The sequence below is a fragment of the Eptesicus fuscus genome, chromosome 8 (assembly GCF_027574615.1).
Source record: "Eptesicus fuscus isolate TK198812 chromosome 8, DD_ASM_mEF_20220401, whole genome shotgun sequence".
Lineage (NCBI taxonomy): Eukaryota > Metazoa > Chordata > Mammalia > Chiroptera > Vespertilionidae > Eptesicus > Eptesicus fuscus.
This window is the reverse complement of record NC_072480.1, coordinates 74,077,939-74,096,197: the sequence shown is the minus strand read 5'-3', so window position 1 is coordinate 74,096,197 and position 18,259 is coordinate 74,077,939. Positions and strand designations below refer to the sequence as shown.

Sequence of the window (18,259 nt, the reverse complement as noted above, 5' to 3'; positions counted from 1 at the left end):
GCAGCAGGAAGTCCACCAGAGCCGGAGCTTTCCCAGGCCGGACCCCGGCACACGTGGGCAGGCACACTCTGCCGAGCACAGCGGGCAGAGCTTCCGATGCCACACGTCAGTATCGTGTGGAAATAAAAGTGCTTCACATCTCAGGATAGGAATGGCTTGGTCTCCTCATCCAAGAAAGGTGAGAGCAGAGAAGTAACCCTTAGGGTCAACAGTGCCCCTTTCTACCGTCTTCAACTCCCAACCCCTCAGAAGGTTGTCACCTGGAGAGACGCGTGTAGTCTGTTTATAAAGAGGGCAGGTTTGTAGAAGAATTGCTCTCAGATGCATTTTCTCTGCTCCCTAAAAAGTTTAGTAAAATATTGGATCCTGGGGAAGAAAGGTAATGCATTACACGGGCACCTCAACCATCACCCCGCCAGGGGAAGGGGAGGGACAGGGAAAACACAAGTTCTCACTTGTCGCTTTAGCAACAGTTAAGGCAGGTGCTGTAAGAGACCGGTCTGGGATGCTGGCTGGAACATCGCTCATCACCAAGTGGTGGAGAGATCAGGTGCTGAATGTTGTTCCTGAGTTAAAATTTGCTTAAGACAGCAAACTTCAGTACACTCAATGTAATTGTTTTTCACTGCAATGTCTTATGCATCACCAAAAAAATACTACTGTAAAAATAGGGATAAACAAAAAATGACACTATTTTCTAGTCCTAGCACTAATGAATGCTAGGTAGAGGAAGTTGGCAATTCTAGTTGAAAAGTCAAGTGTGGGCAGGTCAATGCGGGCTCCAGACACACCCTCCAGGGAGATGGGCGGGCACAGGGACTGATCAGCAAGGGCATGGAAGTAGAACCATGGACAACCAGAAAACCAACTCATTCCAAAATGCCCAGTCCACAGGCATCAAAGATTCAAGGGTCACTTGACCAATAAATAGGTTGCAAATCATAGGTCACATCTGATGTCAAAATGCTATTTCTGAGAGGTCTGTAATGCACAGTGCTGCTTTTTAACAACGTAACACTTGTTCTACCAAGAAGTCATCTCACTAGAACAACCTCTTTAGAAGCGGAAACGGAAAGCACAGTCCCTGTGATATCGCCATCCTACCTCCAAGGCAGGACAAGCTGGGCTCTAAGGCTGTTCCTGCCAGGGCTTCTAGAGCCCTGGCCCAGGGGCTGCGGAGCCAGGTTGGGGTCGGCTTCCTCCTCCGTCTGCTCTGCAGTTTGGATACAAGGAGGGAACGGACCCACATTTAAACTTCCATTATTTAGGTGGGATTTAAGGTGGATATTGCTTCTTCTTCTCTTTCCCAGTGAGCTCTGCAGTAATGCTTGCTGCCCTGACGGTAAAGCAGAGCTCAGGGTTTACGCTGGCTGACACAGGAATCCTACCCATAGCACCACCTCACTTCGTCTTCGCCGCAGTGATGTGCAACACATTTTATTTACAGGTTCTAGTGAAGCGCTCTCTTTTGAGGACAAAACAGTGCACTTGGTCACGTTATTAAACTAACCTACATATACAAGTCTGTGTGATCTCTCCAAGTGCAGTGAATACTCTGGTGACCACAGGATCCGCACAAAGCAGACGAGAGGGTGCACCTGCAGCTGGACGCGGTGATGTGAGTGGGACTTCCTGGGATTCATGGCTGAGGCCCAGACCCTCAATCAGCCAGAGCACGGCACTCAGAGACACCCACGTCGGTGACTGCAATACTGCTTTAACAGAAGACTTTCAAATGGCATTCAAGTGTCTTTGCAGCTATAAATAAGGTTAAATTAGTTAGGCAACCAAAGGGGCAAGTATTTTCAGAGCACTGTAGGAACTACAGCAGTGGAGAAGTCAGGCATCTACCACAAGCCACGCATCTCTGCTCTCCATGCGTATGTGTGTGAACACAACTTCTAGGTCATGGGACCAGAAAGGTTAGTGGGAAAGAAGTTCTAGCAGGGGTATCAGATATAGCAATCAGGGATATGCATTCAAAATGGGGTATTTACAAGGAACATGTATGTATAATATTTATATAGATTCAATAAAAGCCTGAAAGACCAGGATTTGTAGTCAGTCACTGCACTTATTGCAAAATGAGGTAATTGAGATGTTAGCAGAGTAAGATTAATGCAGTTGCCCTCGGTGTCGATACCTCATGTCTGGACTCTTCAGGAACAATGTGTTTCTATTCGCCTGAACTCCAGCTTTTGTATGCACAGCCCTGCCCCAGGGTCCCAGCTTAGTCTCCTAACTGGTCTTCGAGAAAGAGCTGTGGACGTTCCTTAGAGGTTGGTCTCGTCCCAGGAAGGGTCATTCATGTTCTTTAGAACTTTCCTCACCAGCTTTTCCAAGTCTTTGCGGGCTCGCTGTTCTTCCTCCAGAGATTTCTTCATCTTCTTGTTATCCTGTCAACGAAGCAGACAGGACATTCAGTGTGTTTGGCCCTGGAGAGGACTTCCTTTCCCCCAGGAGGGCTGGGGGCCTTGCCAACTGAAATCCTGGGCTGGAATCTGCCCTGTGCTGTGGCCATGGGTACATCCGACAAGACTGCCCAAAGGCCTCAACAGACACTCCTTATCGCAGTTGCTCCTGGGAGCCAAGGCAAATCACAGATGGAAAAACAGTCCTAACGTCACTGACAGTTTAAGTTCCGATCACTGAATGAGAGAATCTCTGTACGACATACCTTAGGAAAATGGCTGGACACATATGTAATACCTTAATCAATGAAGAAAAAAAATTCAAAAAAGAAAATGGCTGGAAATAGCCAAAGGATCGACTTGCCCCCCATCCCCTCCTTTCACACCTGTAAAGATCGTACAGAGTTCTGTGGGGATGGAAGTAACAGCAGCTGAATGAATACAGAGTGAGTGAATAAGCACCTACTTCTGTACAGTTTGCACCTAATCACTCCTCCGCATGGAGAAGGTGCACACACAAAGATGCATCCCTCGCCAAGGGGGCGGCACCAACCCGGAAGCCCCTCAGAGGAAGACAAGTATTCGGAAGCTGCTGGGATGCTGCTGAGATGGCTGAGAGGCAGCTAAGAGCAGTGTCCCGCCCCAGACCATGCTGTGCTCCGCTTCTCCTCAGCCTCCCTCTAACCTCCGGCCTGTGAAGCAGCACTTAACGCTCCCTCCTGAGACCAAAGCCATTTGTACAAATAATACATAGGGTGACCCAAAAAAGTATACACACTTTGAATGATTACAAAGTCGGTGTTTATTAAGAGAGTTCATTTTCAATATTTTTAAAAAGCTACAGAAATGAATAAACTTTTTTTTTTGTCAATGCCATTCTGGTCCAGGCACTGCTGATAACGTGAAGCAATGGAATTGCAAACATCAAGAATCATTTCGTTGGGTATTTGTGCACCCTCAATTCGTCAACTGCTGCTAGGTTTGAACTGTAAACTTTCTTTTATGTATCCCCGTAAAAAAGTCTAGTGGATAAATTTTCTTTGTTCAAAGTTTAGTCTGGCTTCACCTATTATTTCAAATTAGTTAAACCTGAAAAAGAGTGAAAATTAAGTTATCAGCTATTAAAGTTTATACACATTTTTGGGAGTACCCTGTGTCCCCCAAAAATGTATACATACTTTGAATAATTATAAAGGCAGTATTTGAATTTCAACTGCGTTTTCAAACTTCCAGTAGCATTTTAGAATGAATTTTCTTTGTTCAAAACTTAGTCTGGCTGAAAAGAAATATCAACTGAGCGTCTGGCTGTTAAAAAGTGGCAGAGGCCGAGACCGGTTTGGCTCAGTGGATAGAGCGTCGGTCTGCGGACTGGAAGGTCCCGGGTTCGATTCCGGTCAAGGGCATGTACCTTGGTTGTGGGCACATCCCCCGGTGGGGTGTGTGCAGGAGGCGGCTGATCGATGTTTCTCTCTCATCGATGTTTCTGGCTCTCTATCCCTCTCCCTTCCTCTCTGTGAAAAATCAATAAAATATATTTAAAAAAAAAAAAAAAAAAAGTGGCAGAGAATAGTCACAGTAGGTAGTTAACTTTTAACTAGATGGAATTTTAGATATTTTAAATGATGAGGACATGCTTAGAGAGGAGAATGGAGAGAGACAGATAGACATTGACATGAGAGAGAAACATTGATCAGTTGCCTTCTGTATGTACCCCAACTGGGGATCGATCCCACAACCCTTTGGTGCATGAGACACTCAACCAACTAAGCCACTCCAGCGGGCTCCTTTCTGCATTATTTTGCTTAAGGATATCCAGCTTCATTCTCAATATAGTGTTTTCCTCTTTTCCCCCATAAAAAAAAAAAAAAAAAAGAAAAAAAAAAGATTAAAAACTGGTTATAACTCACCTGTCTTAATTCTTGGACTTCATCCTTCAATGCATAGACGGTATCAACAAGACTCCTAGAATAGAAAATAGAATGAACACCTGAACAAGGACACGGGATGAAGAGGACAGAGAGAAGCAGTTCATGGCATGCCAGACGAAATAAACAGGGCTGCTCTACCCTCCTCTCTAAACACCTAAATTCATACACTTCAGAACAAGCAGCTTCTTTCCATGGGCAGTTAGAGCTAGTCAATGTGAACTCCCACCTACGAGGACACAAAGGAGTAGTTTCCGAAGCCATACCCCAACCCTCCTGGAATTTTTCTGACTCCAATGCGCCACCCTTCCCCTCCCCACACACACCCTCTCATGCCCCCACCCCTCCACACACACACCCTCCTCTCATGCCCCCCCGCCCCTTCACACACATACAACTCATGCCCCGCCCTACACACACACAACCCATACCCCAACCCTACACACACATAACCCATACCCCCACCCCTACACACACACAACCCATACCCCCACCCCTACACACACAAAACCCATGCCCCCACCCCTACACACACAAAACCCATGCCCCCACCCCTACACACACACCCATACCCCCACCGCTACAAACACACACCCATATCCCACCCCTACACACACACAACCCATGTCCCCAACCCTACACACACACAACCCATGCCCCCAACCCTACACACACACAACCCATACCCCACCCCTATACACACACAACCCATGCCCCCACCCCTATACACACACAACCCATGCCCCCACCCCTATACATACACACCCATACCCCTCCCCTACACACACACAACCCATGTCCCCAACCCTACACACATACCCATACCCCACCCCTACACACACACAACCCATGCTCCCACCCCTACACACACGCAACCCATACCCCCAACCCTACACACACACCCATATCCCACCCCTACACACACACAACCCATACCCCAACCCTACACACACATAACCCATACCCCCAACCCTACACACACAGAACCCATACCCCCACCCCTACACACACACAACCCATACCCCCACCCCTACACACACACAACACATGCCCCCACCCCTACACACACACAACCCATACCCCAACCCTACACACACATAACCCATACCCCCACCCCTACACACACACAACCCATGCCCCCACCCCTATACACACACATCCATACCCCCACCCCTACACACACACACACACACACACACACACCATCCCTACACACACACACACCCATGCCCTCCACAAACCACCCCCTTCCACACACACCCACATGACTGCATTTTAATACTAGAATACATCTTACTTTTCTTCTATCACTGTCTGACCATTGCTTTTAGTTTCTTCAACTATAATTTTTTCTTCTTCTGGAAGCAAAACTTGTGGAGCAGATTCTTTACGTGAACCTATCATTAAAAAAAAATACCCAAGATGAATACCACAGCAAAGCTAAGAACAATTTCACTATATTAACACTATCTAAATATTAACATTAAATTCCAGGGACTGTGCATTATATGAATTATTTCTAGATAAAATAGCAAAGGGCAACTTTTACCAATTTTCTCCATCTCTGTCTACTGAACCCAGTTTTTTTTCATGCCTAAAGCATTACAGAAAAAAGGAAACAGCCTTTTTCTAATTTGTTAAGCTTCTGTTTCTAAATCTGGATTACAGATCTATTAAATCCAGAATTTTCCCGCAGGTAGTACATGAAAGATTCTGCCCACAGTACTCTGGGTATTTTGGAATAAATATCCAAATCAACGAAACCTTAAGCTATATTATTCCAGGAATCTTAGAAAGACATGTCAGACTATATAGTACATATACCGAGTGTAAGTTTAAAAAATAACTGGCAATTAAAACATTTAACTCTACAGTGACAGTTAAAAGATATTATGGCATATGGTTTAGGAGAAGTGAAATTTATTACTTGTTTCTTTTATGAAAACTATTCTTCGTTCCCTAGAAGTAAACCGTTCACAATGTCAGAGAGAAGTTTATGGCACTTAACGAGCTCCCGGCACAACTGCTTGCTCAGGTCAGTGCGTCTCCAGTGTGTTTGCCACAAAATAGGTACTTTAGAAAAGTAACTGAGAAACTCAGATATTTACTTTAAAATGTGGGAAAAAAAGAGAATCAAATCTTATTGAAGGATACAGGAAGAAAACAATATTTACTTAAAATAATATCAAAGGTTACATAACACTATAACATACATCATTTATATTTTTGAAAAATTATATCAGATGTAATTTGCAGAAGGATATAGTCTACCAGAGAAACAAACACTGCAAGTGGTAATGTGACAAACATTTTCTCCATGAAAAAATACCCTTGATGTTGACACATGCTAATTACACAGCGGGTGGCGTAACTTGCTTGATCTTGTTTTTCCTGGTTTATCTTTAACTTGCCTTCCTAAAAGTTCACTGAATTATGGGAGGGCACTTATTGTACATCTTTGTACCATGGGAACGTTCAGCATAACACCAATGTTTTCAAAATTTGATTTTAAAGAACAGTTTCCACCAGTATGGTAAGCTTTTACGGCTATGAATGGAACAAGATGAACAATTACTGTCAAAGCTCAATAGAAGGAGGGCTCATAAAACATGACTCATGTCCAGAGAGTACCTCTGTCATTGCCACGGCAGCATGCCACGGGGAAGGGAACTCGGGGCCTTGGACAAGCCTCCCGGCTGCAGTCTGGACATCTGCAAAGCCTTCCTGCCCCAGTCTCACAGGCCAGGAAAGGTATCAACTATAAGCCCGCTGGGAAACCATAACGTCCAGAACAGAAAACTGAGGTGCTGACCTCCTCCCTTTGTTATCTCAGGGGTAAGAAAATCACGTTCTATCTTATGTTACTCAGCACAAGCTTCTATACATATCTTTTTTTACACCAATAAAGTGAAGGGCCTTTATGTTCGCTGAGAATAACTTCAATGCTATAATCAAATGTAGTACTTAGAATTTTGTCACAAGCCTTACTTAATAAACTGGTATACAGAAGTATGTTTGTACACCGGTTTATCAAATACCATTTCGAAGAGGACCCTCTGCCAGTGTTTTTGTGTTCCCACCATGCTGCAAATCCAGCAGACCTTGTTACTGTCAGGCAGAGGGAGGCGTGGCTTTGCTCATACCCCTCCTTAGGGCCACACACTACCCTTGGACACAGTGAGCTGCACAGCTGGAGAATTACTTGCCATGACAGTGGCATGTTTTCCAGGCCTTTCTGGGTTAATAGGGAAGGCTGTCTGGACACCTGGGCTACTTGGGGAAATACTGCTTAAGAAGGAAACTGGTATGTGAAACTAAGTACTGAGAAATTACAGGGATATAAGCCAGCTCAAAAATTCTTAAGGCTGAGGAAAATCCTGTGCTTCTAATACAAATGCAAATGTTACCCATGTTTTTATATCGAAGTTAATTCGTGTGCTATTTTCCTAGAAAAAGAGAAAAAGATCCAGAAAGATTCAGATATGTAGAAAACAAATTTAATTTGCACTGTGAAGAGAAGCAAACTGATGACATAGGACAATTTAGAAGGCTCATAAATTTTCCAATGGGTATCTGCTTTGAGTCCAAACAGTTGTTGACTGTGTTAGTCAAATCAAAAAAGTTATTGGTCGTTTATCTGTCACATTCAGTTTTGTAATACAACAGTCCTTCAAATGGATTGAGACAAGAGGTTAAAAATGTTTTTATACAACAGCACTTGAGGGAATATTAAATTCTACACATAATTATTTTTACATCTTCTAGCTTCCTAGGCAACCTATTTACACTCTTTCCAGCATTAAAATGTTCAAATAACATAGAATCACAAGGGCTATCCCCTTTGTAAAGGGGTCAGACAGCAGTCGCTGTCCTGCAGAGGGGCTGGGACCATCTGCACTTGCACTCACACCCCGTCGGTGTAGTCCTCAATAAACTCAGGCTGCTCACTTAACCACTGAACCACATTCCGTTATTGGTAAAATAGAAGAACAAAATTGAACACTTCTGCAGAGTTGTTCTGAGGATTAATTTAAAAATTACATTTTATAAATATCTCTTACCAGATGAAATCATAAAGACAAAAACTTTAAATTCCATCACATAACATAACTAAAGCAGACAAATTAACACCTGTAAGAATTGGTACAACAGTTGTACATGCATGACATGGTTCTGATTTTTAAATACACTTAAAGCACACAAGAATGCAACTATATATTATAAAAATGTTAAGTTTGAACCCTGATCAGTGTGGTTCAATTGGTTGGGTGTCCTCCTGTGCACCAAAAGGTTGCCAGTTCAATCCCCAGTCAGGGTACATGCCCACTTTGTGGGCTTGATCCCTGGTTGGGGGTATGCAGGAGGCAGCCAAACTATGTTCTACTCTCACAATGATGTCTCTCTCTCTCTCTCTCTCTCTCTCTCTCTCTCTCCCTTCCTCCCTCTAAAAATATCTAAGACAGAAAAAAATGTTAAGTTTGAGAATGCTGTAGTCAGATGTACAAAACTGCTATATTCCTGAAACATGCCAATGTAAAAAACAAAAAGGCATTTATAGATCTGATAGTGAGTCAGGAGATTTGTTAATGAAGATTACTTGTTTCCTGAATAGAAATCCATGGGAGGCTAATATTCTGCCTAGTTTCAATATAACATATTTTACTAAAATAATTGAAAAAAATGTTAGTATTTCAACAAAACAGTAAAAGGATATTCTCCAGCCAGGTTTATAAGTAAGTTGACTATTTCTTTAAGAACAAAGTTTTAGAAAGTAAACAGATTTAACAAGTTACCTCAAAGATTACTGAAATATTTTCAGAGGTACTGCAGCATGCTTGGCCTGAACTACTTAGGTTGAAAAAACAATTTAACAACAGAACCACCAAAAATGTTCTATGGCTTTATTTAAAATTCTTGAAAAGGTCTGATACACAGGATGAACAGGTTCATGATGGTTCCAGCATACTCAAGATCTGTGTTTCCCAAAATCTGTGTTTTATAGGTGATAACAGGGGTTTCTACAACACATCGTCTTGGAAAATGTTGAATGCTACAGCCACTTCTTAGTGATTCACAGGGTACATATAGCATTTTTAAGGTTTTCAGAAGGTTTGCAGTAAAAATACCTGTTGAAGTTTAATTCAGCATTTCCTAAATTCGTCTGCGTGCTGAACACTTTTTCTTCAGCTTCAATCTTTCCAGGTAACAATCTGAAGAGTGCTCGACTAGCCTAAAATCCTATCTATAGATACATACACACAAATGCTGGTTGGTTTTGTAGTTGTTCAATATGGGGGTGAATATAAAGAAACAATAATGTATACTTAGCACCAATCAGCATTTACCAAACTTGAGGACTCCAAACAGATCTGCACATGCTTGGGATCCAGCCGCCAATGGCTGCAAACAGGCAATGACAGTTCCACACAGCCACCAGCAGGGGTCACTCTGCACCACACAGCTGGAGAGACAGCAGGCACTGGGGCCCCTGGGGGCAACTCAGAGGTGTGATCCAGAAGCTGAAGACACACTTAGAACACTGCTTCCTAAAACATTCAGAGAACCCCAAATGGGCCTTCATTTGAGAAACACCGATTGATCGAACACTTCCATTTTATAAACAGATGATTTGCCCAGGCAGCAAGAGTAGGCCTCAAGCCCCGGCGCGGAATCATCTTGGTTGTTAGACTACTACTTTGGTGCCTGATCTGACTTGTTAGTACACCATTTCAGTGCCTGATCTGACAACACAAATCCAGGGCATGAGCATGGTATGTGTGTGTGTACACATGAGTGAGTCAGCCTCCACCAAAAGCCAAGAAACAGTTTATTAAAAAAATAAAATAAAAAATAAAAATTCTGCCTAGCTAGCTAGCGGTCTAGTATGTTTGTAGCAAAATTCACTTCTTAAATTCTTATTTCTAATATCTGCATCTACTTATACATAACCAAAAGTGAAATAACTTCCAGAATGAAGCAAAATATTACACTTTAGCCCAGGCAGTATGGCTCAGTGGTTGAGCATCAACCTATGAACCAGGTCACATTTGATTCCAGGTCAGGGCACATGCCCAGGCAGTGAGCTCAATCCCCAGTAGGGGGTGTGCAGGAGGCAGCCAATCAATGATTCTCATCATTGATGTTTCTACCTCTCTCCCTTCCTCTCTGAAATCAATAAAACAATATTTTAAAAAATTATTACACTTTTAAAATCTACTTAATAAAATTTCTCCCAAATGCCACTTTGTTATTTATGGCTATAAGACTCTTAATTTATTTTTCTTAGGAAAAGAAATGTGAGGATTCTCTTTAGAGAATGATTTGCATTTATTCATTGTTTGCACCTTTGCCTAGCCTCACACTGCATAGGGACTTGTTTTCCTTTCATTTTGCTTTTCCTAGTAAACTGGGCATGCACTTTAAAAAATAAAAACTGACCTTAGTGTAAATAAAAAAGCATTAAAGTTGCACTTTTTTTTCTATTTATGTACACACACACACACACACACACACACACACATACACCCCCCCCAAAAAAAAAACACACACAAAAATGAGATGCTCCATTCTGAAGACAAACCTCCCAGTGATTTAAAAATTAAAGAAAAATAGATGAAATAAAAATGTACAAGGAGTGCCCCTGTATTGTTTAGAACATATTTAACCTAAGAAAGCGTCTCCATTAAGGCAGATAGAAAGTGTTCTATTGCCTGGCCTTTCTTTAGAAGACAACATTCATGAGAACAGCCAAATCATATTAAACTGCAAACTATGCTACTCCCCCTCCCCCATGTAACAAATATTAAAAGCCACAGGCTAGCAAATGCAAAATTTATTTCAACTGTACATAACAGATGTCTTTTTTTATAAAACAAACACTTCATTGCCATATGCAACCACAAACAATAACATGATACTGTACAATACAATGCAACATTCAGGTATACATCCAACTGAGTCTTCAAAGGGCAGTCACCCACTAAAAATGGCTTTCCCGTTCACAGATAAAAAGCACAATATATAAATTTTTTTCCAGGTCTTATACCACTATATACACATTACTGTGTTTGGCAATTTTATGCAAAACACAATTAATATAAGCTATGTACTTGTGGCAAGTGTTAATTCAATGGGAACACCATTTAGGCCATTTGCAAAAGGGCCTGGTAATGGCTTAACCCTACTTTCTAGTCCAGATTCTTCATCCTTTCATTATAATACTAACTGTACACATAGATATTACAGAACTGTGTAAGCATATAATACTATTTCAGCATGACTAAAGTTCCACGGAAGTAGGAACATGGCCCTTTGGACGCCTTATCACCACTGCCACACAAGAACTGTTTTCAGGCCTGTGGCACTACTACTTCCAACCAGGTCACAAGAGCTAATGGTGCCAGACATTCAAAACAAATCCAAACAAACAAAAAGCCAGGTTGTTATTGTGCAGTGATCTTAGCATCAACAAAAAATCATCGTCAAAATGGCTTTAACTGGTACAAACAGGAATAATGGGAACATGTCAAAACTTTGGTGTATAGAAAATGAAACTCATTTAGACAACCCAAAGGATACTTCGTGTTACAGAAAAATCTAAGTGCAGCAATTGTACTTCAATTGTGGTATATATAGCATATGACCCAGGCAACCCAAGTTTACTAAGGCATGGCAAAGGCATCGAGGCCAATGCACCAATTCGTCTCAAAGCAAACAAAAAGATGTTCTATTCATATCAGAAAAGGTGAGTGCTCTACGTAATATAAAACAAAATTGCTTCTAAATTTCTTGCATGATATTAAGCATATGAACTATGTAGTTATAGCTTTCCAAAAATTCCATTTGCTATTTGGCTGACCATATATTAAACTCCATCTCTACCATGGGTTAATACTGAGCTCTAATTTTAAACTATTGCTCCTCAACTTGCTTATTTATACTAGTTGATATAAAAATATGAAATCTCCAGATGTCATAAGCTTGAAAACAGACAGATACTTAGAATTATTGGTTTTCCCAATGACCCCATTGCATGCAGTGCTGAAGCTGTCTGATTTTCTAAGCAATATGCTACTGCCGGGAGTTCACTAGCACCTCTGGGCTTGTGAGCAACAGGACCCAGCTCCCAGGAAACAATGACATAGTGTATCAGAGTTGTCTCTGTGCAAACGAGATCAGAACACTGAATACATGGGTTTGGCGAAGGAAGTATGGTGAGGGAAGAGAGAATTCACAGCCACCTGGAATTACAGCCACCCTGAAGAAAGGAAAAAATGTTATTCCCAGTTTATTATGGCAACTTGTTTTCTGAAGCTGGTTTCAATGAATACTTAAAACACAACCTTAAGGTTCCATTTTAACACCAGATACAGCATGCATGGGAGAGAACACAGTTCCTTCCCTCTAGCAATGACCGGATGTGGATTTGGATGCTACCAACTGAATGCAACATGTCACATTCAGTTCTTTTTGAAGCAGAAATTAGTCTTGAGTGATGCCAGTGAAATCTCCTTACAACAAATCCCAGGAAAGTGGGGGAGTGCACCCCAATCTGAGCTTTCCTAATAAGTGAGTTACATGGCAACTCAGTAAATCTTCAATAGACTCAGATACCCCATTACAATCAAGAATGAGGGTTACACAGGATAGGGTTGCTGTAAATGGAGTTTCACTGCAGCTAGTTGCTGAAAACAAGCAATGTGTCCATCACAGGCAGTATAAGTATGAATGTCAGGGTGAAGCCAGGCTGTGACTGAAGCCAAAGCACTCGCCATTTTAAGTACACCAAATGCCTCTCTCTGAAAGCAATCTAATCTACACTTTCAGAGGCTCAATGCTTCAGAGTTTGGACTTTAAACCTTCGGTAGAGTGGCACAGGCTTGCTGAGTGCCATTTAGAGAAATTATTCCAATTAAGGAAAGTTTGGTGTGATGACAGTGTCTGAGTTCTGACGATAATTTGGGCTTTGCAGAGGGAAACTCCCACCCCATGGGCAAATGGGGGCACAGAGAAGAGCACATGTGGCACCCAGACAAGCACAGAGCTGTAGGGTGCAGACAAGCTTTTCTGTGCTGCCAAGGCCCCAAGCCCACACCAACACATGGTTCTTCATGGTCGCCACGTGCCCCCAGGAGTCCTCAGAACACGCTGTCTGAACGAACTCTCAGTACTTTTGTGCATGCTTTTTCTTCTCTCTCCACAACTACTTGATCAGCGTGTCCATTATACATAAAAAATTTAGAATCCTATATATAAGGCCAGAGTCTCCTCCGTGTTACTGGCACTTGGATCACAAACCTGTATGGTTTCAGTATAAAATATAAAAGTGTTCCTATAGCTGTATCCAAAAAGAAATGAGACAATTGCTATACTGAGAATAAAAAAACCAAACCATTTTGGGCTATAAAACCACTACTACCCACTGAGAAAAGAACCCTTAGGTATAGGCTGTGTGAATTCACCATCTCCTTCAACAGTTGGTAACTTCAAATGGATTCTCAAATTGGCAATTACGCCTCCACAAAATACAATGGGAATATCAGAAACGCTCTCAAAAGTTGTTAAAATATCACATAAAAGAGACAAGGAACAGCAAGAAAACATCTAAGAAAAGCAGGCTGCGATACAACAAGCATTTGTTAAGAAAGCTCAGAAGTGCATTAGTTCTGGTGAGAGATATATGAGCAACAGCTCTTACGAGATGTAGAACCCATTCTGTAACTATGGGCTGTCCATATACTGTCATAGTCAGAGTCTTCCGAGAGGTCTGAAGGCTCCAAACGAGAAAGGCTACTGCGACGACCCAAGGAGTCTAGACTTGATTGGTCATCATCAGCCAAGACGTGATTATGCATCAGGTCAGTGCCTTGCCATGCTAAGACGGGAGTGGGATGGAGTGACAGGTGTGACAGGCAAAGGTGAGATGAAAAGGAGGACGGACAGGAAGAGCCACAACCAAAAACATGAAAATAAAAGCAAAAGGTGATGGGAAAAGAAGGAAAAGAGAAAATACTGTTAAAAAATGGCAACAATGTTCACTTCTCCTTATTTATGGCTGGGTTTTAATAACAAAGTTAGCACAACCCTTAGAATAAAACCAGAACAATTATTATTTAAATAAACCTAAAGCACAATATTATTTCCAAATTGTTCCTTTCTAAAAACATTGCTATTAAGTCCTCAGATGAATCTTTTTCAAATTAAGCCCAGGTCTACAAGTACAAATGAATCCATAGACATTTAATAAGTAACCAATTCTATTCCACATTCCATTGACAAATAACCTTATTTAGTACATTATTTGTAAAAGGAACCATTTGTGTGGTTAATTAAAAATTGTTTCCTATCCATTAAGTGGATATTGAATGCAAAATAGTTACAAAGGATTTTTGACTTACTTCTTCAGCTATCTCTTTGTCAGACTATAAATCATCAGAAGTCATCTTAATGATGGGGGTCTAAAACTTACCTTATGAACTATAACCACTGTAAAAATTTCAGAATGGAGAAAGAAATTAAATAGGGTCCGCTTCCCACTCATTGCCCCTTTCCCATCACCCCGCATCTCCACTCCTTAGAGCGCTCAGCCAGTGGATATGGATAAAGTGGGAAGCCATGTCGGTGCAAATGTTATCTACCCTGATGCAGACCCTTTTACTGGCAGGAAGAGCGATATGAACTGGTAGTGCCACTATGTTAAAAGAAGGACAAACAGAAGGAAGTGGAAGCAAAAGGGGAGAACAGAAATAAGCCCATGAGTGGTTGGCATCTGTGAGCAATGACACTGGGCAGGCAGCTGTGCATGAGACATGTAGGCTGGAATGGACCAGGGACAAAGGGTGCTGGAAGGAAACACTCAATGGGAACCAGCGTGCTCCTCCACAATGGGGAATGGCACAGACAGCAACCACTGGTCCCATCCTGTTCCTGCTTCTGACCAAAGTAATTCCATTCCAAATCCATAACATCAAGCAATAGTCTAGTTTGGATTTCTTCAACTACATACCTTTAGTCTATGAAGGTCATTATCTCTTTGAGATAGAAATCAATACCAAAGATGTTTGGTTTGTAAATGGCATCTATCTAAATGTATACGGAACTGAGCTGAATTTTAGATAAGATATATACTATCCTGTCTTCACTAAACATTTAATATGAAAGGGGCTGCTTTCAACTCTGATCCCATTTCCAAATGTGTTAAGGATATCACCTTTCCAGTGCAAAGGGTCAATTTCCCCTAGCCAACCTGTTCTTAAGAATGTTTGGGTAAGGCCATATATGATTGTATATACGAGTTGGCTCACAATACCTGTTAAATATAAAAATCAATGTATTATCCAATGCTTTTCTTGCACAGGAGAAATGGAAACACATAATAAAGGCAACGAGATAAGGGAAGATCTGCACAAACAATGAGCCATTCCTCTGAGGCAGCCAGAAGCAGCAAGGCCACAGGCACATCACAGGGCCCTCACTGTCTCTTGGGTGAAGAAATGCAGCGCCCACAAAAAACACATAAAGCTCCTATTACCTAGTCTAGTCACCTGAGACTAGCAGGTTAAAATTTTATTTCAAATAGCTGAAGTTGGGATGTGTAATTCTTTAACATCTCAAATTCAAAACCAAAAAATTATGACCACATTTTACAGCCTATTACTTATAACACAATCTCATCAAAATATATGAAACTTATGTAATGTCTTAAATGACAATAATCTGGATTTACAAATGATTGCCTGATTTTATGCATATGCACTCCACATTCAGACCTTTCCATTTCTATTCCTTCTCTACTGGCTGGTCACTACAAAAGAAGTCTTAATGTCACAGGTGGGATATGTAATGTACTGGCCACAGGGAAGTTTCTAGATGATCTGCAGATGCCACATGGGGTTTAACCCTATTAGCCCTATCTTCATCTTCAACAAAAGCTAAGGCAGTTGAAATTCCCTTTCCCACTTTTTCCCCCCATTTTTAGTTTAAAAACAGGACGGGACACTGATTCTAATCACCATACTATAGGTAGTGAAAATGAAGGAGAGATAAGTGATTTGTCAAAGGTCAGGGTGGAAAGGGGACCAAAAATAGAAAATTGAATAGAAACTAGTTTTTATGCCAGATGTAATATATAAACCATCCAGTTCTTAAAAAATAAAAGCCCTAAGAAACAACAGTACAGAAGGATACCCTGTGATGCTTGTGGCCCTAGCACCAACAGAGGGTAAACTTGTCCCTTTTCTTCTGAACAAACCACATACTTTACTCTATCTGCCCCAACCCCCACTGTGTTGCACTCCAACCCCAAATGCTGGGGAAGTTAAAAAAAAAAAAAAAGGCCCCCTTTTTATTGTTCTCACAATAGATTAAGATTTTAAAAATCGTACACCTATGGGTGAGGACAGTGGGGGGGAAGGTAAGGGCAGAGGGTGGGGTGGGAACCGGGTGGAGGGGAACTATGGGGCGGGGGGGGGAGAGAGGAACAACTGTAATAATCTGAACAATAAAGATTTATTAAATTAAAAAAAAGACACTATGCATAAGATGCAGGCAAATTCAGTGGCACTGAAATCTAATAAATTGATTGGGTGTCTACTTTCAGAAATTCTTAAATTACAGTCATTTAAAAAAAGGAAGTGGACTAAAGGAAGCCTTGTTCCAGATTTATATTTTTAACAACTGTAAAAAGCTAATAATTAAATAAGTAAAATCCCAATACCACACCAATAGTTTAAATAGCTTAAATAACTGAACTGAATGAATCTTCCGCTGATATCTAAATACATCTTCTCTAAGCTTCATAAATTCTGGCAGCACCTTATACTTAAAGGCTTCCCAGTAGAACCTTCCCTAGAAATCAGTTATTTTACTGACAGCTCAGACCCTTTCAATGATTTAGGGATGTCAGGCTCAAGCTATTCTATACCTGACTAGACCACAGAAGCATCACTAAGGACCCTTCACGCAGCACACAGAGGAGCCGTGCACAGGACCCCACAGCCCAGTTTCCTTCCCACTGTGATTAACAAAAAAAGCCGAACCACCATAATTTTCAGTACATTACTGTAAAACTTACTTGAGTTAAGTGTTTGCCGTGTTTTGGCGCTTGTGCAGTAAGCTTCGATGACTTTCAGAATCTGTGCGTCTTCTTCCAAAGCAGCTGTGCCTGTCAAGACATACACAACATGGCACAATCGAACTAAAAATGACAAGTACAACAGGTCACCATCTAAAAATAACTACTACAATTAAGTAGAGGAATGTGAACTCATCAACTCAACCAAAATGATGACAATCAAGATAACCCCCCCTTTTATTTTCTTGTCAGATAACTGTTTTCCAATATTTACAAAATTACATTCAATAGAATTTTTAATTATTTAAAAGTATTTCTTGTCTACAGCATACTGACAAAAGGTTAATATATCCTAATTACATGTTATCTTACTAATCCAGAAGAAATATTCCATATCCTGAAATTGAAAAAAAGGCAAGAACTAGAAACAAGCATTTCACACAAAAAGAATATGGTCAGTAACAAAAAATAGTCAATCCCACTAAAAAGTGAGAATTAAAACAAAGCATCAGGTTTTTCACATACCAAACTGATAACAAGTGAAAAGGCTGACAATTCTCAGTGTTGATATGGATGGCGGAGAGAAAATCTTCCCTCCACCCACAGCTGGTAGGAATGAAGACAGGCGATATGACCACATTCATCAGAGGCTTTACAAAGAATATTTCCGATGATCCACAAATTCCTACTAGAGATTTCATCTAAGAAATTTATAAGGCACAATCTAAAGCTTGAAGGTATCATTCCAGAGCTCTCCCTTAAGCTATGGATTATTCCAGACACTGGCTTCACTCTCAGAGATCACAGGTACAGAGAACAGAATCTTCCAGACTAACAGCATCTAATGGTAC

The 18,259-nt window shown here is 41.2% G+C and overlaps 1 protein-coding gene across 4 annotated transcripts in view; it reads right to left on the bottom strand.

Annotated features, from left to right (window-relative positions):
* Nucleotides 1–1,137: 1,137 nt before the first annotated feature.
* Nucleotides 1,138–18,259, bottom strand: part of ARHGEF7 (Rho guanine nucleotide exchange factor 7) — a 139,717-nt gene continuing 122,595 nt past the window's right edge. The window contains exons 18-22 of one of the 4 annotated variants that reach the window (XM_028148819.2): nucleotides 17,409–17,498; nucleotides 14,034–14,210; nucleotides 5,634–5,733; nucleotides 4,319–4,373; nucleotides 1,138–2,396 (exon numbers count right to left, since the gene is read on the bottom strand). In XM_028148819.2, the coding sequence (XP_028004620.1) occupies nucleotides 2,274–2,396; nucleotides 4,319–4,373; nucleotides 5,634–5,733; nucleotides 14,034–14,210; nucleotides 17,409–17,498 (545 nt within the window). In that variant the 3' untranslated portion in view covers nucleotides 1,138–2,273. Of the gene's footprint in view, nucleotides 2,397–4,318; nucleotides 4,374–5,633; nucleotides 5,734–11,159; nucleotides 12,594–13,995; nucleotides 14,211–17,408; nucleotides 17,499–18,259 lie in introns of those variants that run through there. The other 3 variants (XM_008143929.3, XM_028148823.2, XM_054719970.1) reach the window with 3 other exon arrangements.